The 27,284-nt window shown below is 46.0% G+C and overlaps 1 protein-coding gene across 2 annotated transcripts; it reads right to left on the bottom strand.

Moving 5' to 3' along the window:
- Positions 1-6,086: 6,086 nt before the first annotated feature.
- On the bottom strand, positions 6,087-18,570 carry ASB13 (ankyrin repeat and SOCS box containing 13). Of its 2 annotated transcripts, XM_063308539.1 has the most exons (7): positions 18,456-18,570; positions 15,459-15,646; positions 13,701-13,851; positions 11,985-12,119; positions 11,152-11,343; positions 9,822-9,976; positions 6,087-7,976 (listed from the first exon to the last, which is right to left on the bottom strand). In XM_063308539.1, exons 1-7 carry the CDS (start codon positions 18,496-18,498, stop codon positions 7,872-7,874), a joined length of 969 nt encoding a protein of 322 aa, XP_063164609.1. In that variant the 5' UTR covers positions 18,499-18,570; the 3' UTR covers positions 6,087-7,871. The 2 variants fall into 2 exon arrangements, with proteins under 2 accessions (XP_063164609.1, XP_063164610.1); XM_063308540.1 differs by lacking the exon at positions 9,822-9,976 and having other exon boundaries at positions 18,456-18,568.
- Positions 18,571-27,284: the final 8,714 nt, after the last annotated feature.

Raw genomic sequence — 27,284 nt, 5'->3', positions numbered from 1 at the left:
CTCTGGAGGTCTTCAGACAGAGGCTGGATGGTCATCCTTCAGAGATGCCTTAGCAGACCCCACAAGGAGCAATGGGTTGGACTAGATGGCCTCTAAGATCCTTTCAACAGCACAATTTTATGATGCCATGAGAGGCTACTGCTGCAAGTGTGATGACTTCCCCCTCCCTCTGCAGAACATCTGGTCCAATTTATGGCTAATGCTGTTGCACTCTGCGCTCCTTCGCATCCCATTATAACAGGCCAGAGTAGATAGGCTTGCTGTAATGTCATGAATATCTGGGGTGGGCCCTGCGAAGAATTTGAGCGGCAAAGGAGAGGAGAACCTGGCCCAGCTCATCTTTGGCAGCCTCCCTCTGTTTTAGGGAAGATGCTACAACAATGCAACCCCCAATGTGAACTTGCTCCTACCCACATTGGCAGGAGCACTCGATGCCCCTGTCTGTTCTCCTGCCTCTGTTTTCTCTCTGCACTGGCTGCGTTCAGGAGAGTCTTGCTCCTAAAACATGTTGACCTGGGTCAATGGGGTGTATAGAAACTGGGTATAAAAAGGATATAAACATTATGGGAAACCCACGAATGTTGTGTGAACTGGGCCGTTGTGTTAAGTCATGTTACTGGGCCACAAAATTGGGTGGAAGGAAATCAGTCTGGGGCTGTTTTTGCCTTTTTAAGCAGGATGAGATTACTCTTTATTTAGGATAAGCAACAGGGTGCCCAAGGGCAGCTGTATGTCCCCGAACACCCCTTTGTGCTCCTTTTCAGCCACATTTTTTAAATATATATTTTTAAATCTAAAAACAATGAAATAGAAAGCTAGTCCCCTGTGGAAACAAAGTGCCAGATCCTGGCAACATCTGCAAGCCACCGTCTTAAAGTACGCTTTTAATTTAAATAGAACGGGGAGGTGGCACTACCGTTCTTTGCAGGAGAACGTTGGTCCCAACAACAGGAAGGGTCCCCCGGGATGGTAGAAGGGGCCAATTTGCCTTCTGGTAGAGGGGCATTTTGTGATCAGCTGTACCTACCCGGGCAGCCATTTTGTGAATGCCCTCCCTGCACTTGGCTGTTTCGCTCTGCTCCATCCATCCACCCCACAATTCTTTGAGGTCAGGGTTGACTGTGGGTTTTCCTCTTCAACTAGAACACTGTACGATGCGTCCCGTTCTAAGTAACAGAGCAAGGGAATTGGGGTGTTGAGGACAAGCAGATTGCTCCGTTGCGATTTATAATTTACCAACTTGGTGCACGATTGCCCTCTGGCGGCTGGCCTTTTCTATCCTTTTAAAACGTTGTGATTTCCAGTTCCAGCTTCAGGAACAAGACAGACCTCTGTTCCAGGTTAAGTCCAATCAAGCCAGATGTTTCCAGTTGTGTAAAATTGGCCTGTGGAAATCCTTGCCACTGGATGTTTTCCCCATCCCTGCCTTTCAAATCTGAGGATTCATTTGATGCCCATTCAAAACTGCAGTATAAATAAATGAAAAGTTGCTTCCTTTCCTCTTGATCCTTTTCCTGCCCCTTCGGAGGTTTCAGATGCTAAGCAGGAACTGCCACGGCTCCTGTACAGAATGACCAGGAAAATGGCTCCAAAGGGAATTACAATGAAATCCGCAATGGGGAACCTCCAAATTGATGTAAATGCCCTGCCAAGCCCATCAGACTCAGCCAGCATGGTAAAAAGTTAGGGATGATGGGATCTGTAGTCCAGGTTTTCTATCTCTGGTCTAAATTTTGAAGTCCCAGCTGCCAGAATCCCCAGCTGAGGTGGGACTTGAACTGTCTCCACTTGGCATGTTGTGTGAACTCAGCCAGGGTTGGTGCAGTTTAAATCATAAATTAGAGTTATCTTGCTTAGGTGGGAAGACACAGAGGGGTCACCTTAAGGCTGCATTCACACAACAGGCTTAACCTGGTCAGGTAAGGACTCTATGGCTGCATTGGCACCACTTCAGAAAGTGTCAACCTTGGTTATGTGGCTTTGTGGCTCAGCATGTCGTATAATCCAGTTTTCTTGGGATCAATATACTTTGAAATCCACCCCAAGTAGGTTAAATCAGTAAGGTTCAGTGCCTCGTGTGAATGCAACTTATTCATGTGTGTTTTGGGTATACATTCCACCTTTCTTCTAGGATGTACTGTCCTGAGTATGTATTACAGTAGTACAATGCTTATCCCTTTGAATTAGTTGTTTGATCAGACAGTCTCTGGGTTAAAGATCATCCATCCATCCATCCATCCATCCATCCATTCATTTTATATGGCTGCCTATCTCACGAAAAAGTGACAATAAGAATATAAAACAGTGAACATATAAAAAAAAATTATTATTAAAAAAAATTAAAGAGATCTGGCTTGTGCAGAATAGTGTGAGCAGGCTTGGGGTAAAAGTGGGTTTTGGTTGTGTTTGTGGTGTATTGGCCAAAATGCATCAAAACTGACCAGGGCTGTCCTTACTGTTAGCGGGGTTTAACTAAGGCCAGTAACCTAGTTTACACCTTCTCTACCTTACTAAAAGCCTCATGTGAAAGCCTTAACCGACCGAAGCCATGGTGGATGGTGGAGGTTGGTGGCTCTGGGCTGATCTGTGATGAGCACAGCAACTGGAAGACCGTGGCTTGGAAGGTATGAACCATATATTGTGTGTCTATAAGAGAAAGGGACAGTAACCTAGTTTACATAACTGGCTGGGGAATTCTGGGAGTTAAAGTCCACACATCTTAAAGTTGCACAGGTTAAGAAACACTACAGGTAGTCCTCGCTTAACAACCACAATTGAGACCGGAATTTTGGTTGCTAAGCAAAGTGGTCATTAAGCGAACGTGACCCGATTTTACAACCTTTTTACAGTGGTCATTAAGTGAATCACCATGACCGTTAGGCAAACTACATGGTTGTTAAGTGAATCACACGGTTCCCCATTGATTTTGATTGCCAGAAGCTGGCCATGAAGGTCAAAAATGGTGATCACATGACCATGGGATGCTGCGACAGTCATAAATGCCAACCAGTTGCCAAGCACCCAAATCGTAATCACGTGACCATGGGGACGCTGTGTGAGCACAAGTCTTTTTTTAAGCACCGTTGCCAGTCTGAACCATCACTAAACAAGTGGTCATTAAATAAGGACAACCTGTAATCTAGTTCCAACAGAAGAGAATGTATGTAGCTTAGGGTTGAACTATATATAAACAGCATGGCTGGCTGGGGAATTCTGGGAGTTGAAGTCCACACATCTTAAAGTTGCTAAGGTTGAAAAACACTGGGCCGGACATAGTCCATGTAAAGCATCTCTCTTCCCATGCAGCCTTCATCTTTCTACTTGTTTACCCCCGGCAGGAAAAATAAAAGCTTAAACCCAAGATGTTTGGGGCGGGGACCCTGTTCCATGTGTTACTGTTTAAGGCAATTCAGGAGCCAGGATGCAGGCCCCAGATGGAAATCTGGAAAACCTCACCTCCTCTTTTGTCCCCCAGGGAGGGAAAACCTTGGCACTCAAACAACTCCTCAATTGTAAAGGGAGCCCAATGCGGCATGTTCTGGGAGAAAAAAATGTCCAACCCACACCTCCACAGAGCCGAGCGCTTTGGCTCCCAAATCAAGCTGAGCCTCAGGCTTACAGACAGGAACAGTGAAGGGGCCAGTTGGAGAAAACGGCGTGTGCCTGCAGGAAGAGGCCCAAGATTGGGGTGCAGCCAACAGCAGGCACAAAGCCATTGAGAGCGCTGGGAGAAACAGCACAGCTTGCAAACTTTGGATGGCCCACCAGGACACCTCAAACAGCACCTTGGCTCCCTGGTTGGGTGCAGAAGGTTTTCTATTCCGTTCCTCTCCAAGTTTCAGGGGCATTCGTGCCCAGCAGAACACTTTTTTTCCCTGCATTTTCTTTTCCCCAACTGGAAATCAGCTTGAGAAAGGGAATGCTGGCGAGACGTTCCTGCATGTTCCTAGACTGAATCGCTGCTTCGTAGAATAACCTGGATGACCATTAAAAAACAGGTGGGGTTTTGAGTGCACTGTCATGGCACCATTGTGACTGTTTTGACCATCTCCAACAGACACCCTGGAGCCAAACCGCTTCTGATGCCCCCAAAATTACAAGAACGTGACCGTGAAGTCCCCAGGAGTCCAAGAAAATCTTCAGCTGATCTCATTCGACTTAAATGAGATGTATTTGTCAGCACAGGACCTCATGTCTCATTTTTATGTCTTGCTGATTTCTTTAATGCCATCGTTTCTTGGCTGCCTCCATCCAAGACTTGGAGTGGCTCACAAAGCAAGGAAACAATAATGCAAGACATGATCATGAAATCATCACGTTACAAAAACCCATAAAAAGGTGTCTCAGTTGGGATATAGCCTGAAGAACAGACTTTTCCTGTCCAGCAATAGTTCTGGGTGCCTTGGCACCGTTTGCCCGAAAGCTCTCCGAAAGAAGATCCCATGTGGTGTGAATGTAGTGACTGTGTTTGGTTAACCGAGATTTATAGCTAAAGATGTTGTCTGAATGCAAACAGCTTTGGGGAATCTTCTGACCTTTTGATATTCTCTCTCTCCCTTTTGACAGGCTACGGTGAAGACAGGATGATGATAATAATAATAATAATAATAATTTCTATGCCACCCAACTCTCAACAATTCTGGTCAGCTCCGATCAATCAATCAATCAATCAATCAATCAATCAAATTACAATAAATTTGCTGACTGTTTGGAGAACCTCGCTTCATTTCTCCAGTTGGCCTCATCTTACCTTTTAATTTCAAAATTTAAAAGTTTCCCTCTCCTTTTGAAATTAAAAGGCTACAGTTAAAAATAAGCATGAGTTCATTTTCCAAATGCTCAGGAGGCTATTTTTCCTCCCAGTGTTTATTGCTCAAAATGATGCTGCAATCTGCCTTAGGCAGAAGTGGTTTAGTTTTAGACTGGAGAGGTGGGGAAGAAATACTTCAAACACATTGGACAGGAAAGCTGTTTATGCACATGCAAGGTTTGCAATGCTGGAGTAAACTTGGCAGCATGGGGCCACATGTGATTCCTGAAAACCTACATTCCAAGGCCCCACACAGCGCGGGTGTCAGGTTATCTGCAAACATCTGAGCTTAAGCCTTGTTTTTTCCTGTTCAACAAACATTTTGCTGTCCCGAAGTGGCAGTCATCATTATGCTGGGGACAGAAACAAAACTAAGGGATTTCATTTACAGGAGACATTTAACCAGGTTACAAACCCACCAGCCTCGTTCACACAACATGGGAAGCTTGGTGAAAGTTAATTGTGCTTCTGTGGCTTAATACGTTGAGAGGCCCCACCTTGGCTTGTAAATTCATAGGTCAAAGTATTGATTCATGGGTTAATGCAGGAGCCCCGTTAAGCGTGTTGGTTGAAGGCAGTCTCTAGATACCTTCACACAACGTATTTAGGCTCAAAACCCAGGTTAACAAAAATATAATTCTTGTGTACACGCAATATGCTGAACCCTAAACCCTGTTCTGGCACAAATACCATGGTGTAGTTAGTTCACACAATATCTAATCCAGTGTTTCTCAACCTTGGCAAGTTTAAGATGGGTGGACTTCAACTCCCAGAATTCCCCAGCCAGCAACTTGCCAAGGTTGAGAAACACCATTCTAACCTCATAGTGGCATTCCCACAATCTACTCAACAAACCTAAGTTAGTTTGCAGTGTGAATACAGATTGACCATGACTTTTGGGCAACCGGATGAATGCATCTTTCTTTTTCCCACTGCAGAAACAGAATTTGCAGGTGCTGTTCACCGTTTAAGACACTCTCTGAACTGGTTAACGCAGTAAACCGAATATTTCAGGGCAAAAAATGGCTACATGTATACTATGATGAGCTCTCATTCCTTCACGATGCATCTCCAAACCACAGGCCCCAAGGAGCTAAAGGCTGAAGATCTGAATTCAGCAGGAGCTGAATTGTTAGAGGATGTGCTCCTGAGCCTGCGTGCAGCATGCTAAAAAAGACAGGAATCAAGTAGCTACCGCCCCATTTAAAAATGTAAAATTAAACGGAATTGCCGTGTGCCAATTGGGCGGCCATATCAATCAATCAATCAGTCAATCATCAAATAAATAATATAGTGGGCTGCGATGCAGCGTACGGTCTTCACCCAACTATCAGTGAATGCTAACCTTCGTCTTCTCTGAAGTCAAAGATAGGTGCATGAAGAAATACATAGGATAGAAAAGCCTCATTCACACCTAAACTATATTTATTATGGCTGCCCATTTCAGAAGACTCTGGATGGCTCCAATACACCGTGGAAACTGTTTAAAACATAAAATCAGACAGCCTTGGACTGAAAGCCACCACAACAATATAAACATGATGGGTTCCCCACAAACACGTTAACCCCAGGCCTGGGGGCAGAGCCGGGTTTTTTCCAGACCCAAGAGAGTGGGCGCCATTCATATCTCCATATTCAGGCAATTCCCATTATTTGTGGTACTTATGTTCTGTGAAAATGCCACAAATACTGAATTAGCAAATGCTGAAATCTCAGTCAGGAATGTGTGCATCGGGCTACTCCAATGTTTTGCTGCTCCACGTCTGCAAATACAGAGCCACGGGTACTGATTTTGGGGTGACAAAAACATTTTCACAAATCAGCGAATTCGCAAATACAGAACTTGTGAATAATGAGGACTGCTTGAGGTAGTCCTTGTTTACTGACCGTTCGCAGTTACAACCAATCCTCGCATTTATGACCTTCACAGGTCTGTAAAGCAGTATTTCTCAATCTCAGCAACTTTAAAATATATGGACTTCAACTCCCTGAATTCTGGGAGTTGAAGTCCATACATCTGAAAGTTGCTGAGATTGAGAAACACTGCTGTAAAGCAAAGGAAACCTGAAAGATCAAAAGCACAGTTGCTGTTTCACTTAGCGACCGCTTTGCTTAACAACTGAGTGGCCGGTCCCAATTGTGTTTGCTACACAAGGACTACTACGCCCATTTTTTAAACATGCCTGACATGCAACATACATAAAAAACCAGGTGGACCTTTGATTGCGTCATTGTGGTACCATCTTGACTTTGTTGATCACACTCTTAACATACAAGAGGCCAGGTAAGACACAGCCACAGCTTGGGAAGACCCTTCTCCACACCTCTCTCGCCATGTGTCCTAGTGGTCAAAACCCTGAGAGGTACACAAACTGGAAGCCATCTCCCACACCAAGGAAGTCCCTTGTGGTAAAACACCATCAACCGTCCAAGGAGCATCTTGGAGGACAGGGCAAGCCGTTAAGAGCCAAAGCCACAAAACGGGGCTACAAAGATCCCGTCAGGCTTGGTGTAAGTTGTAGTTCTACTTCCACCTCCCCAAGATGGGGGTGATCATCACACCTTACAAAGTGGTGTTGGAGCATTTCACCTGCTCAAAACTCTCTCGTTGCAGGAGCCAAGCTGATAAGGAGAACATCAGGTACCTAGCTTTCAACCCCAATCTTAGGAATCATATTTACATTTATTAAAGGAAAGACTAGCCATTTTGGTGTCCTGGTGAAGGCACCAGGCTAGAAACAGGGAGGCTGTGAGTTCTAGTCCCGCTTTAGGCACAAGGCCAGCTGGGTGACCTTGGGCCAGTCACTTTCTCTCAGCCTTGGGAAGGAGGCAATGGCAAACCACTTCTGAAAAACCTTGCCAAGAAAACTGCAGGGACTTGTCCAGGTAGCCTCTGAGAATTGGACATGACTGAACGGATTAAAAAAAAAAAGGAGAAAGTCACATTTGTTCTGAATGAGCGCTTGTTTGAGAAGGACTCAAGCCAAACTTTGTAGGGTGAAGTCTGTTGGGTACCCCCACTCCTGAGATGGTGCTCACTGATTGTAGGAGAGGAACTCAATTAACCTCCCAGGGATGTGGAGGCGGGCAATTTTCTCCAGAGCTTTTTGGCCGAGGGCTTGGCGCAGGCTGAGACGGCAAAGTTGAGACAACCGCAGCGGAGTTCCTGGCAGGGTGCGGAGAAACAAAGAGGACTGGTTACATGAGATTAAATTGCAAATGCACACCTAAATATCCACCTACTTACATACCAAGCAGAGGTTGGCAAAACGGTGCTCTGGGCAGTAGGCTGTGAATCAGCCAAGCTCTTCTACCGCTCCCTACTCCAATTCAGTTTTAAAATATCCCAAATCTTGCCGGATGACCAAAACTTTTAAGGTTTTTCTGGCCCTTTAATGAGGCCAACGTTGGACAGACACCCTCGTGAAACACGGTTCTTCTTCACCAGAGGAAGATAAAACCGTAAGATGTGACTATGTTGTAAGACCACAGAGGGTGGTTGGTGTGTCTGAGATTTCAAGCTCCCTGCCATTGTCTCTCTCTCTCTCACACACACACACACACACACGTACACTTTACACACTGTGGAGCTTCAGCAGCTCCAAAAGACCACAGAGAAAAACGGATGCACAATCGGGATGTGGAAAACTGGTCTTGTGGCCCCTTCCCTGAGTACAAAAATATGTTCATTTTAATTCTCTCTCATCTCTTGTTTTGATTTTTGGGATTTGGTGATTAGGTTGGTATAGATTATAGACATAATGTTTATTATAGTTAAAATTAGAGTAAGAGGTTAATGTATTTTTTATTTGTATCTCGGTTGGAGGAGGTCAGAAGTCACTCTTTTTGCTGTATTGCTATTTCTTTCTGCCCTTTTTAGTTTATCGCTTTTTCTTTTCGTCTCTCTTTAATCTTTTTTCTATCTTGTTGTATTTTATCTTTATGCTGAAAATTCAATAAAGTTTCTTTAAAAGAAATCCTCCCTCTTCTCCTACCCTTAAGGGACCAAAAGAAAGAAGTAAAGGCGGTGCAACTGGGAAACACCGTGGGCAGCCCGGAAAAATTAAAGTTAAAGTTCTCAAGAAATGGAGCTTAATCCTGATTCATCAAACAGCACGGGCACTCCAAACTCAAAGCACCTTTGCCCGCTTCGGGTAGGAATGCTGCCCACCTGTATGAGATACAACGTCAGCTTTTCGGCAGTGAGCTACAGGTGGGTCCCCTCAAGCTTTTGCAAGGACTCAGGAAGAGCCTTTCCTTTGCACAGATCTGGGACATATGATGTGCCGATTGAAGCAGTGTGTAAATTACTGGCTGTGATTATTGGGCTTTTGAGCTGTGAGTATTGGGTTTTTGAGCTGTCACTCATAGCACAGGAATGCAGGTGACCTCCTCTCAGCTTCTTTACTGGGGGTGGGTGGGACTCAGAGGAGAGGGGTTTTGGGGTATGGGTGGAAGGATGGGTCTCCAGGAAGCATAGGATCGAGACCCATCCATCCCTCCGTCCAACCCAGTTTTATGAATATACCTTTAGCATCAAAATAGGCAGAGTTACGAGGCTATAGCTATGTTGTAATATTAAGAGATCTGACTTATAATATATTTTAACATTTAATAGAAGTTAATTCAACTCTTTGTTTAGCAGTTAACAAAATGACTATACTGTTCTGTATCGTCCCCACCTATGTCAGCCTTCCCAGGCAGACCAGACAGGAAACACGACCAGAGGAGCTAATTCTACTTTATTGTAAAGCTACATTAACAGATTCTTGCAAGTCTGAAAGTGCAAATCTCCCACCATCTTCTTTAGAGCCCAAGAATTTAGGGAGGGTCCGTCCTGAGCCTCTTTCTCCTCCCATTATGCAGCCGTGGGCTATGCTCCCTCTTATCTGACCATTCCCAGGCAGCATCTCTTCACCCAAGGTCATCCCCACAAACCATTACAACCTAGTTACGTTAATTGCAGATCGACATAAAGAAAGAGCAGAGAAAAACAAATAGATTTGCAAACCAGGAATGGGTTTGGTGGTGGCAGCAACATCAACAGAACCTTCAGGAAGATCTCTAGATTAATGGGATGATACTTCACTTGGGTAGAACAGGAAGATAATAGGGAAAGGAGCCCACCAACAGGGGATATCCAACACTGCTCCGATGAACTTACAACTGAAATTTAGATGGGAGAAAGGGGGAGAACGCCAGTACACAGACCAAACTAACTTATGAGGGCAGAGGCTCTGCCTCCCAGGATAATATTTCCAACATTTATTGGTCAAACCCCACCAAAGCTGCCTGGCTCATCTTTTGCCATTCTTGTTACCCCTATGAACGGAGCATTTTGGAGATGGACTGGGAACCTGTTTCTGCATGCTAAAACTATGGACCTTCTGTTGGAATTTCTTTGCTTTTGCCTGGACAAGCCATTAGTTACCATGGTAATTGAGTACTTCCTTAAGTATTGGCAGGGTGAAGAGGTCGAATTTAATAGTCCTCAGTTTGGGTGTTAATAGCTGCATTGCCTGGGGGAGGGCAGCTTGCTTGTTACTTGGTTAGTTTCATTTTTGCAGCCGAGTAAGCAGCCCGGTGCTCTCTGAGTGTGTGTGAATGCACAAGCCTGTAAATATGTTTTTGAGCTTTCTGTAAATAAATTTATTTTTATAGAAATGCCTGGTGTGTGATTTTTCTGATCTCTCTGGGCCAAATGCTTTCCAGCACCCTGCAACACCTTCCGCCACACAATGGGGCACGATGGGCACGATGTAGGAAGCCAGCCTTTCCCAACTGAGCATCAGTAACCCTAACCCTTAGATGGCTGGAAGGCAGCATCCCCAAAATGTTTAGTCTTGTAGAAATAACACCACCTTGATTCTGTTTGGTATAAGAGGGGCCAGAGGGAAACTGTTCCAAGATTCTGTTATTACAGGTAGTCCTTGACTTACAACTATTTGTTTAGTGACTGTTCAAAGTTACGACAGTACTGGGAAAAGTGACTTGCAACTGGTCCTCACACTTATGATGGTTGCAGCATCCCAGGGTCACATGATCACTATTGGTGACCTTCCCAACGAGCAAAGTCAATGGGGAAAGCCAGATTTGCTGAACAATCATGTGATTCGCTTAACGACCACAGCAAAAAGGTCGTAAAATCAGGTGTGATGGAAGTTCCGGTCCCAATTTTGGTTGTAAGTCAAGGACTGCCTGCATACCCTATGGCAAAAAAGTAGTATTGCTGGAATCTTTGTAGTGTCTGTTTCCTGACCTGGCCTAACGCACAAGGAAAGGCACACCTGGACAAGACAGGCCAAAGAAAGACAAAAATTTTACAGGCGGATTTGACTCACTTTCATAATACGCAAAGCACTTCGCTGCTGAGCTGTTGCTCTGGCTGTAATCAGAGGGCTTCCTCCCCCGGTTGTCCTGGGCATAGACGTTTCCTCCAAATTCAATCAGCATCTCCACCAGGTCGGCATTTCGCACCTTGGCGGCGTGATGAAGGGCCGTCTCGTGAAGTTTCGCTGCATTCACGTTGGCTCCTGGGCATTGGCAAGGAGAGAGAGGGTCAGAGAGGCAAGCAAGGGGTGCCATCGGCCCAGTGGTGACTCTTAGCGGCCACATCCACAATCTGTCCCCAACCTAGTCCTTCAGGTCCTCAACTGTGACATCCCCAGCCAACCTCTTTCTCGCTCTTTTTAAAATGATGCTTTGAAGCTTTATTTAAGGAAAGGTTTGCTCATTAGACTGATGGGTTTCTCAGCCAGGTTTCGTGGCACCCTCGGGTTCTGCGAGAGTTCCCTAGGGGTTCCCCGGGAGATCGCGATTTATTTAAAAAATTATTTCAAATTTGGGCAACTTCAGGTAAGAGGAAAGAGGTAAGTTTCATTCTTTATTTTCAGTTTAAGAGCATTGTTAATGCATATAAACGAATACAATAATTTTGTGACTTCTGGCCTATACTGGAGCCTGAACGTGCAGGGGTTCCCTGAGGCCTGGAAAATATTTCAAGGGTTCCTTCGGGGTCAAAGAGTTGAGAGAGGCTGGACAAATTGTTCATTAGACTAACGGAGGAGTGAGAGGACCTTTTTGAAGATCAGGCCCAGGGAGGGGGTACTTGGAGGTGCCTGGTCTTAATCCAGCACCTCCACCACCACACCTTGCTGGCCATGGACTTCCGCACCTGCGTTGAGCAGTAACTTCACGCAATCCAGGTGTTCTCGTGCACACGCCACATGCAAAGGAGTTCCAAAGTGGCAGTCGTGGGCCTCTAGGTTCGCGCCAACCTTGATCAGAAGACGGACGCACTCAGCGCTGCCTTAGAAAAGAGACAAGTCAACAAAAGACGTTCATACGAGGACTATGGAGCTCTTGAACGTTTTCTCACTGCCTGCCACTAGAGAATGACTTGTGAAGATCACCCTCTCATTCCAAAGAGTGACAGCTAAATCTGCTTTAAGGCAACCTCCAGGACATCTGCTCCATCAGACTGTTCACTTTGGCGGATGGATGTCTGCTCTGGTGGTGTTGTCCTCCCTAAAACTTTCAAGAAAAATCTACTCAATGGGATTATTTAGGGCATTAGGTTGAACCACCTCCCTCTGCTGCTTGAGCTGGCCAAGCTGAAAGGTCTGTCCAAGAAGTGCTGAAGGGCATAGAGAGAAGTCCCATGTTCCTGTGAATGCTGGTGTCATGTTCACTGATTCAATGTAGTTTATACATCGTAATGTTTCACATGCCATGGAGCTGACGCGCGTTTCTGTTTGGGAGGGAGCTGCTGTGAGACCTTGTGCCAAGCTCTGTATCTGAATTCATTTCAATGGAATGTGTTTGGGTTATGTGCTCTGTTCAAGGACTTTTCCTGCAGGCCACCAGAAACCGTTAGGAGCGATTGTGAACTCGAGAAGATTCTACAGGGGGAGGGATTTCATTTGCACCGAGGGTTTTTAGTTTGAATTTGGCGCGCTTTCATCTTTCTCAGCTTTCTCTGTGATCCTGCACACTATTCTTTAATAAATCAGATATCTTTGAATTCCTGCTCACGAGTCTGACGGTGTTTTAGAATAGGCAACTGTTACAGCTGGGCTGTTTTAATTATTAAAGAAAATAACGGACATGGTTGTCCTAGACTGTGGATAAGGGGGAATTGTTTTTTAAAAGAGGAGGAAAGGCCAAACAATAATTGGATTTCATTGGGGCACTAAATTGGAGCTGCCCCAAATCCACTGGGAGAAAAACATCTCAACTCACCTCTTACCAAGATTCCAAGCAAAATGTTAAAATTTTATACTGTGCCTGGAGGAGCCATATAAGGATCCAACCTGCTGTTTAGTGCAGGGATCACTAACCGATCAATACCCAGGCGTTTCAAAGACAGTAGCAAAGATTTTATTTATAGCCTTAGCTTATAACGGTGTTTCTCAACCTTAGCAACTTTAAGGCGTGTGGACTTCAACTCCCAGAATTCCCCAGCTGGCTGGGGAATTCTGGGAGTTGAAGTCCACACGCCTTAAAGTTGCTAAGGTTGAGAAACACTGGCTTATAGAAACTGTGCGGTGCCTTCAATGATTTGTTAATTTTATAGGGTTTCTTCCTCTTTTATATATACAGTACGTATTTCCATGTCTGTATGTATTAATGGCCTCTTGCATTTTAAATTTTTGCGACTTGGCCTTGGACCATAAACAAAAAGTGCAGAAATCAATAACTACTGTATTTCATTGTGCCAGGCTTGGCGATGCACGGAGGCAACGAGGGGTAGGGTAGGGAAACGTGATCCAAATTGAATCCGGAGGGCTCGAACAGCCTTAAGATGGACTCCTTCTGGCTGAGCAGAAACCATCGGGCAATCTCGAGAGCGACCCCGGTGTGGCATCAGGCCCGGCCCAAGCCCCCTCACCATTTAAGCAGGCCTCGTGGAGGGGAGACGCCGTGTACAAAGGGGGGTTGACCTTGGCTCCGTGGGACAGGAGGACCTTCACACAGTCAATGCTCCCAGAAGCGCAAGCGTCACAGAGAGGGGTGCTCCCATCAATGTTCCTGGCATCTACCTGCGGCAGAAAGGGATCCAACACTCAGCCTTGTGCCTGGGTTTGTTAACCCACCTGTGGAATTAAGCCATTTTAAAGATTTGCATCATGTATTGAACCCCAAACAGGTTGGACTTGGATCAAGCTTAAAATTCAGCAAGTTTAACATGCTCCCTGGCAGGGGTTGGTCTGGATGACCTTCAGGATCCCCTCCAGTTCTTCGCCTTCTAGGATTCTACAGCTCGGTAAAGGTGGGGAAAATAAACTCTCCTTGGTTAGGGTTTGAAGTTTGAATCCTTGCACTCAAAAAGCCTTCTGCAACCTGCTCTTTTCTGGATGTGTTGCGCCATCACCTTGATGGGAACTTAAATCAACACATCGGGAGGGCACCTTGTTGGGGAAGGCAGGACATGGGGATTTTTGCAAAGGGGTGGTAATAAAGGCCTAGACCAATCTCATTTGTCCAACCAAGATCTCAAGGGGCAGATCGCAGGGGAAGGGGCATAATTAGTGTTGGGAGACTGAACCACAGGGACTCACGACCTGTCCTGCATCTCTATTCCATCTTACTGTCCTGCTGGAGGACGCAAGCCTTCTACCTCCTGGACTTCAGGCTGCAGACTCCCTAGGGCAGCCCAGGCTGCAGTGGACTCTGTAGGGCCCCTCCTACCCTCAAACAGGACTTGGCCCCCTCTGATCCTTCTATAAAGCGGCATGGATCCTACGAAAGGAAGAGGGGCAGATAAACCTAAGATCCCATGGGAAAGATGTGGTGAAAAGCCCCCCGGGACTTGGAAAGCTAAAGGCAGGAGCTCCTGGAGTGAATTCACACAATACCCTTATTCCTGGGCAGCTGACCCCTTGCTCGACAATTAATCCTCCTTTGACTTGCAAGACACACTGAACGCTAACTAACCAAAAGGCAAAAATGAAGGCCACATTTGTAATACAGGGAGTGGTGAAAATCCAGCCAGAGAGGAAAGCGAGGTGTGTCCCTTATCAGTATCTTCACAACACCCCTGTAAAGTAGGACCATGTGTGATTAGGCTTATATCATAGATGGTCAACAACTACAAAGGCTAGCTAGCCTGTCTGCAGCAAAGCTGAAATCTGCACCCCGAATGCCAGGAAGGCTGATGCGAAATAAATACTTGCTGGTAAAGGTAGTCCTTGCTTAACAACCAGAATGGGAACTGGAATTTTGGTTGCTAAGCAAAACGGTCATTAAGCAAATCCAACCCAATTTTACCACCTTTTTGTGGAGGTCATTAAGTGAATCACCATGGCCGTTAAGTGGGCCACATGGTCGTTAAGCGAATCACATGGTTTCCCATTGATTTTGCTTGCCAGAAGACGGCCGGAAAGGTTGAAAATGGCAATCATGTGAACATGGGACACTGCAATGGTCATAAATGAGAATTGGTTGCCAAGCACCCAAATCACGATCACATGACTGTAGGGACACCGCAATGGTCGTAAGTGTGAGGACCAGTCGCAAGTCAGTTTTTCCAGCACCATCATAAGTCTGAACCATCACTAAACGAATAGTTGTTAAGCGAGGACTACCTGTATTAATTCTCCAGCCACTTTAGTCCACAGCCTTCCCCAACCTGGCGCCCCCCTCACACCTGGGCTCCTGCAGCCAGAAGGATCTCCACACACTGCGTCTGGCCCCGCAGGCTGGCTTCGTGCAGGGGCGTGATGGAGTCGTAAGTGACCAGGTTGACGCAGGTGCCGTTCTTGATAAGTTCTTGGAGCTGATGGATCTCCCCACTTCGCGCAGCTTCGTGAATCGGGGTCCGGTCTGCCCAAAACCCTGCAGGAAGTTGGAGAGGGGTGTGTGGTTGAAGCCCAGCCACGGTCCAGCATGGGGAAAAACAGCTGAATCACCTGCCTGGATAACACAACTCAGCGATGGAGTTGTGTTATGCATATGTGCAGCAATGCACATACGATGCCAAACCAGCATGTGACTCGTTTGGTTTTGTACTAACATAGGTTTTTCCAGCATTGCTGTAGAAGGGTGTGTGTGGGGTGGGGAGGAGTCTTTGATGGTGCAGGTCCCATCTTGACCCCACCCTACCGACCAGTCGACCACGTTCCTTATCTTGGCAGCCATCTATCTATAAAAGCCGATATCAATGCTGAAATTCAGCGTCTAACTCTGCGAGTGTAGCTTTCTCCCGAATGAAGCGTAGACTGTTTGTAGACTGTTTGAGGATCGACATTCGCAGGGAGACCAAAGTCCTTGTTTACAAAGCCACTGTACTACCGACCCTATTGTACTCCTGTGATACTTGGGCTTTCTACGAACGCCACCTCCGACTTCGCGAAAGATTCCATCAACGCTGCCTCCGTAAAATTCTGCAAATTACTTGGGAAGAGAGGCGGACTAACGTTAGCGCATTGGAAGAAGCCAAGGCCACCTGTGTTGAGGCAATGATCATCCAACATCAACTTCGCTGGACCGGCCCTGCTGTTCGAATGCCTGATCATCATCTTCCAAAGCAGCTGCTTTACTCCCAGCTTAAGAACGGAAAACGGAATATTGGTGGACCGCAAAAGAGATTCAAAGACGTTCCCAAAGCTAACTTTAAAAAGTTTAATATCAGCACTGAGAACTGGGACGTCCTAACTCGTGAGCGTTCAGATTGGAGCTCAGCCCTTATTAAAGGCGCTACGGACTTTGAAGAAGCAGGAGTACAGGGCGAAAGGGAGAAGCGAGTCAAGAGGAAGGCATGTCAAGCAAATCCTCACCGTGACCATCTTCCACCTGGAAACTTATGCCCTCGTTGTGGGAGGTTGTGCGGATCCAGAATTGGCCTTTACAGCCACTTACAGATCCACTGTTAAGACTTTAATCCTGGAAGACGATCTTACTTGGCTACGAGTGATCGCCAACAACGGTGATGACTGACCAGTGTTTCTCAACCTTGGCCGCTTTAAGAGGTGTGGACTTCGACTCCCAGCATTCCTCAGCCAGCCATGGGAGTCGAAGTCCACACCTCTTAAAGCGGCCAAGGTCGAGAAACACTGCTATGGACGCTCCTGCTGTTACATAACTATGGTTTATGAATTAGGGCGGTGTTTTTCAACCTCTATCACTTTAAGAGGTGTGGAATGCTGGGAGTCGAAGTCCACACCTCTTAAAGCGGCCAAGGTCGAGAAACACTGCTATGGACGCTCCTGCTGTTACATAACTATGGTTTATGAATTAGGGCAGTGTTTTTCAACCTCTATCACTTTAAGAGGTGTGGAATGCTGGGAGTCGAAGTCCACACCTCTTAAAGCGGCCAAGGTCGAGAAACACTGCTATGGACGCTCCTGCTGTTACATAACTATGGTTTATGAATTAGGGCAGTGTTTTTCAACCTCTATCACTTTAAGAGGTGTGGAATGCTGGGAGTTGAAGTCCACACACCTTAAAGTTGCTGAGGTTGAGGAACGCCGTTTTTCACGAATACACACAAACATTCACAATACGGAGAAAGTATCAGGGTACGTGGATTTTTACCACCCATGGCGGGGAGCTTTGGGTGGGGTTTAAAGTTAAAACGGGTCTCCTTAGCTTTGCAAAGATACTCAATTTCCCACTTCCAAAAGGGAAACATCAGCTCGATTCTCTTTGGGGAGATGCGCAAGGCGCGTTTCCAACCCCAGTTTGCTTTCAGACGCTCATTTGGCCCCTTACACCCCCCCCCCATGTCCAAAATCGTCAATCCCACTAAAACCTAAAGTTGCCTCTTTTGCACCCCGGATCGACCCGGGAAAGCGGACTGAACCTGCTCCCGTCAACCCAAGCGTGATGCACACGGCTGGAGCCTTCCGGATTCCCGGGCGCACGTCCAGCCAAGCCCGCCCGGGGCTTCCCTCAGAGCTGCCGCATTTCTGGCTCAGCTGACTGCGGTTTCCTACACAAGAGCCGGAACGCGTGACTCGCAACGCCCTTTGCTCGCGGAGGGGCGAGCGAGGACAGGTCGCGACCGGACAAACAGCCGCGCAACGCGCTCCACCCGGCAGCGGTCGGAGGGCTGCATTCACACGACACGCTGAGCTCGAGGGGTGTGAACTTTAGTTTGCGGTGGGGGGCGTTGCTTTGGGTGGTTTAGGACTAAACCCAGCCCAGTTAGGTGGTTTATGGCTCGCAAGCCCTTCCCCCCACTCCCAGCGGGTTAGTTAGTAACCAGGGCTAGCCGGTTGTGGAAACGCGGTCTGAATACCGGCTCCAGAGCAGAAGATGTGTATACCTGTGTTTCTCAAGCTTGGCTGCTTGAAGATGTGTGGACTTCAACTCCCAGAATTCTGAGTTCCCCAGCATAGTTCAGCAGAATTGAGTTCCCCAGCATAGCTGGCTGGGTCTTTCTGGGAGTTGAAGTCCACACATCTACAAGCTGTGTGTACCGTTTCCTCCCCCGCCCCCCTGAGAATTTGCACGGCAGTAGGACAATGCATCATTGCGCCGGACTGTCCGGGGACCGAGACCCTCGTTCAGGTCCAGCAGCGTGAGAAGGCTGAGTCCCGGCGGCAGCGGCGATTTCTGCGGTGAGCGGGTCGCCTCCTCTCTCCTCTGCAACCTCCCGAGCCCCCTCCCCGCATCCTCGGCTTGCAAGGCGTCCCCCACTCACCGATCTCGCCCAGCAAAGAGCCGTTGGCGGCCACCTGCTCCATAACAATCCAGCGCCGACTACAAGCCCCAACGGCCCCCGAACGTGGCGAAGCGGACAGGAGCCCGGGCGTGTAGCCGCCAGCCAAGGCACGGCGAGAGAGCCGGCTCGCAAGGGCCGCTGGGAGTTGTAGTTCTCCGGCCCGACTTCCGGGTGGCTTGTTGTGATGTAGCTTCCACGTGGAGGGTCCCTCTCAGATATCTCTCCGTCCTTTGCACTATTCTCTGCAACAGTTCTCTCCCCACGTACCTTTCTTGACACCCCAGATTCTGCACAGTTGGCTGGATGGTGGTTAGTTGCTGATGCCACGATGGTTCACCTAAAATTCTTAAAACATCACCTTCCCCACGACCATTCCGTGCAGGTACTCAGCTGGGCAGGAGAGGGGGGAAGTCCTGTTCAGAGCCGCCCCCACTGCGTCTCTCCCCTCCCCACATTAGTTAGGAACATAGCCCCCCAAGTGGTAGTTCCCTCCAACCCCGTCTCCCCCTCCAATGAAGACCTGCCTGTTCACACAGCAATTTCCAAGATAAGAGCTGCTCCAGAAGCAGAGATTTCGATCACCAATTGCGTTCCTTTCTTTTTAAATAATTCCTTTCATTTTTTTTCACCTATTTTGAAAAATAGATTGCTAGTTTTACCATGCTGACTTTACTGAAGGTGGGTTTTATTGTTATTTGCTAAACCACAGCAGGTTCCCCAGGGAGGAAGAGCTCTCCAGACATAAAACAGACAGTGATGCCAAGTGCATGCAGTGCACAAATTGAACCCCAGCAGTGCACATTACAGCTTGGGCAATGTGTGAGCACCGCCAAATAGGGCAGAAGTGGCTTATCAAAAGTCTGGGTGGAATAGAGAAAGTGTGAGAGGGGAATCCGGGGGTTGTGGCATGAAAGTGGGAACCTAGAAGTTGGCCAGAGTTGCATGCTCTGCTCCAGAGTATAATGACTGTGGAAAAAACAGGGACCACTTGGGGGGAAACTTGTGTGACCTTCTGCATGAATGTAATCCAAAGGAGAAATAAAATCTATTTTTTAGTTTAATAATTAAGGAATTATTACATTTCTTTAATAATAATAATAATAATAATAATAGGTTGGTTGAAAGAGTGCAGGAAAGGTATTGGGCTGTTTGGAGACACAAGACTGAATATGAATGAAGGTTGGTGAGTATCAACTTAGAAAAACATTTGTTTGATTTGTTTCATCATACTTAGATATGGCAAAGGAATGAATATGACTCCAAAAGCATGACTCATTTCATAAAGAGTGAAGGAGAGGAGGAGGAAGAGAGTTTCTGACTATATAGGATACAGGTAGTCCTCACTTAACAACAACTGGGACCAGAGTTTTGGTTGCTAAGCGAAGGGATCATTAAGAGAATCCGACCCAATTTTTTTACCTTTTGCGGCAGTTGTTAAGTGAACCACGTGGTTGTTAAGTGAATCACACTGTTCCCCATTGATTTTGCTTGCCAGAAGCCAGCTGGGAAGGTCAAAAATGGCAATCACGTGACCACAGGATGCTATGATAGTCATCAGTGTGAACCAGTTGCCAAGCGCCCAAATCATGATCACGTGACCACACGGATGCTGTGAGGACCAGTCGTAAGTCAGTTTATTCAGCACTGTTGTAAGTCTAAATCATCAAACAAATGGTTATTAAGTGAGAACTACTGGTAGAGCAGTGTTTCTCAGCCTCAGCAACTTGAAGGGGTGTGGACTTCAACTCCCAGAATTCCCCAGCCAGCATACTGGCTGGGCAATTCTGGGAGTTGAAGTCCACTCCCCTTCAAGTTGCTGAGGCTGAGAAACACTGAGGCAGAACCATTTTTAGGAGTATCAAGAGTGTGTCTTAGGCATGGAAGAAAAGAAAAGGAATGGAAGATGAGTATGCAACTGTAGAATGACTGCAGAACGGGAGGCTCTGAGCTCTCTGTCAAAAGTATTAGGAAATAATCTTTCCAGGAAAAGGAGTGGAATGTGGACCTACAGCAAGATCAACTGGAAACTGCTGGAACAGGGTGAGAGCAATCAAGTGCACCACCAAAGTGGGTGGAGTTGTGCTCACGGGAAGTACGAAGAATGGAAAGAGATTATAGAACCTTGCTTCTAGAATTCCTTCCAACCCCTTTATTAGCAGTAGCCATCAAATTGAATTATCCATTCAGTTGTATCCGACTCTTGGCGATTCCATAAGCCAGCTCTCTCCATGATTTCCGATCTTGTACAGCTTTTTTCAGTTGCTTTACATTTCGGCCTGTGTCTGCTTTGATTACACCCAACCAGCGCGTTCTTTGGCGGCCTCGTCTTTTGCCACTGACCGTTCCAAGCATAACGTCTTTCTCCGACAATGTTGATCTCGTGACATGACCGAAGTAACTAAGTCTAAGTTTTGTTATTTTTTTCTTCTAGTGACATGACCGGTTTTATGTGCTTCAACACTTCTTTATGTGTTACCTTTGCAGTCCAAGGGATGCGCAAGAGCCTCCTCCAACACCATAGTTCAAACGAATCCATTTTCCTTCTATCCAACTTTTTCATCGTCCAACTTTCACAGCCATATGTAGTTATGGGGAACACGCAAGCGCGGACTAGTCTACGCTTAGTCATCAAGCTGACATCCTTGCTTTTCCAAATTTGATTCATACTCACATTGTGTGACCCAGCATGATTCAGCGTTTAATTTCTTGGCTGCATTTGCCATTTTGATTGACCAGTGATCCTAAAGAAGGTGAATTCTTCCAGGCATTCCACCTCCTCTCCATCAATTACTATTCTGATGTCTCCATTCCTTGCAGTTGTCATGAGTTTGGTCTTTTTGATATTCAGAAAGAGGCCAAACTTCTCGCTTTCTTCTTTGAGTCTCACGATCAGGTGCTTTAGGCCTTCCTGGGTTTCTGAGAGGAGGGTTGTATCATCCGCACATCGAAGGTTATTGATGATTCTTCCGCCAATTTTCACCCCAATTTTTGATTCGTCTAGCTCCAGTTTCCTGATGATCACTTTGGCGTAAACGTTGAATAAGGAAGGTGACAGAATGCAACCTTGTCGCACAGCTTTCTCGATCCTGAACCAATCAGTGTCTCCGTATTGGGTTTGTACAGTGGCTTCCTGATTTCCATAACGTGATTTTACCAGCTTCACCAAATGTGGTGGCACCCCAAGGTCTGCTAGGGCTCTCCACAGTTTGTCACGGTCAACACAATCAAAAGCTTTCCTGTAGTCGATGAAGCACATATAAATGTTCTTCTGAAATTCATGACATTTTTCCATTATCCATCGTACGTTTGCAGTGTGATCACAGGTGCCACGACCCCGTCTGAAACCAGCTTGGACATCTGGCAGTTCCCTTTCGATGACTGGAGCCAGGTGTTGTTTTATGATTTTCAGTAGAATTTTGCTAGCGTGAGATATGAGAGCAACAGTGCGGTACTTGGAACACTCCTTTGAATCCCCCTTTTTTGGCAATGGAAGAAATACTGATTGTTTCCAGTTATGTGGCCTTGTGTTGGTTTCCCAAATGTTCTGGCCCAGAGCTCTGATAATTGCAGCTGGTACTGGCCTTAGCAATTCTGCAGGGATGTTGTCAACTCCTGGGGCCTTGTTGTTTCGCAGTTGGTTCATTGCCCACTTGACTTCTTCATCAAGGACGGCTGGTTCTAATTCTTTTTCCTTATCCTCCTCTCTTTGATGTTGCTCCTCTGTACTAGTAGCATACAGCTCTTCTGCACATTCTCACCATCTATTCTTGACACTTCGTTGGTCAGACAATTCTTCCCCTGGCTTATCCTTGATGATACCTTGACTGCTACTTGCAGTAGCCATAGGGGTGCCCCAATTTTCCTCCTGTAATGAAGCAACATGTTGCATTGGTGCGCTGGGAAAGGCAGGCAGCCTATGTACCCCTTGGGGTCATGTGACCAGGAGGGATGGCGGGGGACTTGTAGTTGGCACTGTTCCAAGCTGCTCCCCAATCTACTCCAATAGGGGTAGACTTTTTTTTCTCTGTAGCTCCTAGCTGGACCCAAACCCATTTTTGAACTTGATCTTTCTTTGGGGACCCCACCCAAAGACCTGGACAGACACCAAATTTGGTCCAACTTTGTTCCGTTTTCAGAACATGATGGTGTTGGCACACAGACGGTGCGGGGGAGACCCACATTCTGCTGGGCTGCAAAGAATGAAAAGGGACGTTCGGGAGAAATAAGATGTAAAAGCAGTTGCCGATGAGAAAAAAAATGAACACAGAGGCATGGTGGTTGCACAGGAGGAGGAGGAGAGAAAGATGGAGGGGGTATCCAGAGAATTGCAGAGAATGTGGCCGAAGAGATCAAGGAATCTTTTTTTAAAATAAAAATTTGTTAACTGTTTTATAGTCTTCTTGTACGCCGCCCAGAGTCACCTTTTCGTGAGATGAGCGGCCATATAAATTTGATGAAAATAAATTAATAAAAGGAACAGTTAAATTTCAAAGAAGCAGAGAAAATGCACTGCAATTTTGAAAGGAGAATTTGGGTAAATGGCTAAGCAAGGTGTGAATGAATCTCATTAAAAATAAAAGTGATAAAGTGATTTGGGGGAGAACTGCAGTCTGTTGAAAGGAGCATTAAATTAGAAAGTTGTATGAGCAAGATAGGGATATGCAGAACAGTAGAACGGAAACATATGGTATGATATGCTGTATTTTAGGCATACTGGTGAAAATTCTCTTTTGGAGAGTGTTTGGGTAAGACGGCCTTAATCAGACACCAATGCGCTTATAATTTTATCTTATTTATTAATCCATATTTTAATGGATGCCTATAGGTTCTACAGTAAACCCCCTGCATTCGCTTCAGTAGGCAGTATATCAAGGTTGATGAAAATTAAATGTTAGTTTCCAGGAAAAAATGATGACAAGGGAAGTCATAATTGCTGTGAGAAGGTTGAAAAATGGCAAGGCTGCAGGTGTAGATGGTGTAACTGGAGAAGTGTTCACTACATAGGGATGTGGTTTGCAGATGGCATAGCTGTGCAGTGTGCAAAGAGTGCATCTGTGCCTGATACTGAAAAAATGCTGCCCCATTTCGTTACCTTGTCATGGTGCTGGAGCTTGAGCACCTCAATGATGCCATGAGCTAAACCATGAAAGGCCACCCAAGACAGGAAGGTCATGACAGAGAGGTCAGACTAAATGCGATCCCTGGGGAAGGTAATGGCAACCCACCCCAGTATTCTTGCCATGAAAACTAAATGGATCAGTACAACCAGAGATATGTCGGTATACCATCGGAAGATGAGACCCCCAGGTCGGAAGATGGTCAAAATGCTACTGGGGAGGAACAGAGGATGAGTTCAACTAGCCCCAGACGCGATGACGCAGCTAGCTCAAAGCCGAAAGGATGGCTAGCGGCCGATGGTGCTGGTGGTGAACGGCGAATCTGATGTTCTAAGGATCAACACACCATTGGAACCTGGAATGTAAGATCTATGAGCCAGGGCAAATTGGATGTGGTTATTGGTGAGATGTCAAGATTAAAGATAGACATTTTGGGCGTCAGTGAACTGAAATAGACCGGAATGGGCCACTTCACATCAAATGACCACCAGATCTACTACTGTGGGCAAGAGGACCACAGAAGAAATGGAGTAGCCTTCATAATTAATACTAAAGTGGCTAAAGCAGTGCTTGGATACAATCCAAAAAACGATAGAATGAACTCAATTCAAATTCAGGGCAAGCCATCACAGTGATCCAAGTATACGCCCCAACCACAGATGCTGAGGAAGCTGAAATAGAGCAGTTCTATGAGGATCTGCAGCACCTACTGGACAACACGCCTAAAAGAGATGTTATTTTCACATGGAAGACTGGAATGCTAAGGTGGGCAGTCAAATGACACCTGGAATTACAGGTAAGCATGGCCTGGGAGAATAAAACGAAGCAGGACATAGGCTGATAGAATTTTGCCAAGACAACTCACTCTGCATAACAAACACTCTCTTCCAACAACCTAAGAGACGGCTTTATACATGGACTTCACCAGATGGACAACACCGAAATCAGATTGACTACATCCTTTGCAGCCAAAGGTGGTGGACATCTATACAGTTGGTAAAAACAAGACCTGGAGCTGACTGTAGTTCAGATCACGAACTTCTTATTGCACAATTTAGGATCAGACTAAAGAGATTAGGGAAGACCCACAGATCAGCTAGATATGAGCTCACTAATATTCCTAAGGAATATGCAGTGGAGGTGAAGAATAGATTGAAGGGACTGGACTTTGTAGATAAGGTCCCGGAAGAACTCTGAACATTGTTCAGGAGGCGGCAACAAAATACATCCCAAAGAAAGAGAAAACCAAGAAGGCAAAGTGGCTGTCTGCTGAGACACTAGAAGTAGCCCAAGAAAGAAGGAAAGCAAAAGGCAACAGTGATAGGGGGAGATATGCCCAATTAAATGCAAAATTCCAGAGGTTAGCCAGAAGAGATAAGGAATTATTATTAAACAAGCAATGCACGGAAGAAGACAATAGAATAGGAAGGACAAGAGACCTCTTCCTGAAAATTAGAAACATCGGAGGTAAATTCCAGGCCAAAATGGGTATGATCAAACACAAAGATGGCAAGGACCTAACAGAAGAAGAAGAGATCAAGAAAAGGTGGCAAGAATATACAGAAGACCTGTATAGGAAGGATAACAATATCGGGGATAGCTTTGACGGTGTGGTCAGTGAGCTAGAGCCAGACATCCTGAAGAGTGAGGTTGAATGGGCCTTAAGAAGCATTGCTAATAACAAGGCAGCAGGAGACGACGGCATCCCAGCTGAACTGCTCAAAATCTTGCAAGATGATGCTGTCAAGGTAATGCATGCTATATGCCAGCAAATTTGGAAAATACAAGAATGGCCATCAGATTGGAAAAAATCAACTTATATCCCCATACCAAAAAAAGGGAAACACTAAAGAATGTTCAAACTATCGAATAGTGGCACTCATTTCACATGCCAGTAAGGCAATGCTCAAGATCCTGCAAGGTAGACTTCAGCAATTCATGGAGCGAGAATTGCCAGATGCACAAGCTGGGTTTAGAAAAGGCAGAGGAACTCGGGACCAAATTGCCAATATCCTCTGGATAATGGAAAAAGCCAGGGAGTTTCAGAAAAACATCTATTCCTGTTTTATTGACTATTCTAAAGCCTTTGACTGTGTGGACCACAACAAATTGTGGCAAGTTCTTAGTGGTATGGGGATACCAAGTCATCTTGTCTGCCTCCTGAAGAATCTGTATAATGACCAAATAGCAACAGTAAAAACAGACCACGGAACAACAGACTGGTTTAAGATTGGGAAAGGAGTATGGCAGGGCTGTATACTCTCACCCTACCTATTCAACCTGTACGCAGAACACATCATGTGACATGCTGGGCTTGAGGAATCCAAGGCTGGAGTTAAAATCACTGGAAGAAACATTAACAATCTCAGATATGCAGATGATACCACTTTGATGGCTGAAAGCGAAGAGGAACTGAGGAGCCTTATGATGAAGGTGAAAGAAGAAAGTGCAAAAGCTGGCTTGCAGCTAAACCTCAAAAAAACCAAGATTATGGCAACCAGCTTGATTGATAACTGGCAAATAGAGGGAGAAAACGTAGAAGCAGTGAAAGACTTTGTATTTCTAGGTGCGAAGATTACTGCAGATGCTGACTGCAGTCAGGAAATCAGAAGACGCTTAATCCTTGGGAGAAGAGCAATGACAAATCTCGATAAAATAGTTAAGAGCAGAGACATCACACTGACAACAAAGGTCCGCGTAGTTAAAGCAGTGGTGTTCCCCGTAGTAACATATGGCTGCCAGAGCTGGACCATAAGGAAGGCTGAGCAAAGGAAGATCGATGCTTTTGAACTGTGGTGTTGGAGGAAAACTCTGAGAGTGCCTTGGACTGCAAGAAGATCAAACCGGTCCATCCTCCAGGAAATAAAGCCAGACTGCTCACTTGAGGGAATGATATTCAAGGCAAAACTGAAATACTTTGGCCACATAATGAGAAGACAGGACACCCTGGAGAAGATGCTGATGCCAGGGAGAGAGGAGGGCAAAAGGAAGAGGGGCCGACCAAGGGCAAGATGGATGGATGATATTCTAGAGGTGACAGACTCGCCCCTGGGGGAGCTGGGGGTGTTGACCGACAGGAAGCTCTGGCGTGGGCTGGTCCATGAAGTCACGAAGAGTCGGAAGCGACTAAACGAATAAACAACAACAAAGAGAAATGTTGCAGGAGTGGGTGTAAAAACTATAGAACAAGAGGCACTTAAAGTGCTAACAGTTGTATGTCAACAAATGAAATCAAACGGAAGGGATGGAAATCGGAATCCATATTGGTGGTTAGCATACTAAGAATGTGAGATATGTAGATAAAACCACTTTGTTAGCAAAGCGAGGAAGCCTTGGAGGAGCTCATTATGAAAGTAAAAGTAAAAAAATGGAAAGTGAAACATCCGGTTCAAGAGGGCAACCCCCATCCTAATAAAATTTGCAGTTGAAGAAAACAGTTTGGGGTTGTCTTTCCAGGGGTTCAAGAACAGATAAAGAGGGAGGGGGCGCTGGGGAAATAGAGGTGTTTAATTCTAGGGAGGAAAGGAAGATCCTGAAGGCTATTTGGGTGACCACAAAGATCGGAAGACTGACTGTGGTTGACAAGAAAGACAACAGCCAAGGAAGAGACACAGCATCAGAGCTACAAGCCATTCTTAGCGGAGATGGCAGGAAATGTTGAACCCGACCCAATGCATTGCACACATTTAGG

Source organism: Candoia aspera, chromosome 7 (genome assembly GCF_035149785.1).
Source record: "Candoia aspera isolate rCanAsp1 chromosome 7, rCanAsp1.hap2, whole genome shotgun sequence".
Lineage (NCBI taxonomy): Eukaryota > Metazoa > Chordata > Lepidosauria > Squamata > Boidae > Candoia > Candoia aspera.
Note: the sequence above shows the minus strand (reverse complement) of the source record. Positions and strands in the feature narration are given on the sequence as shown.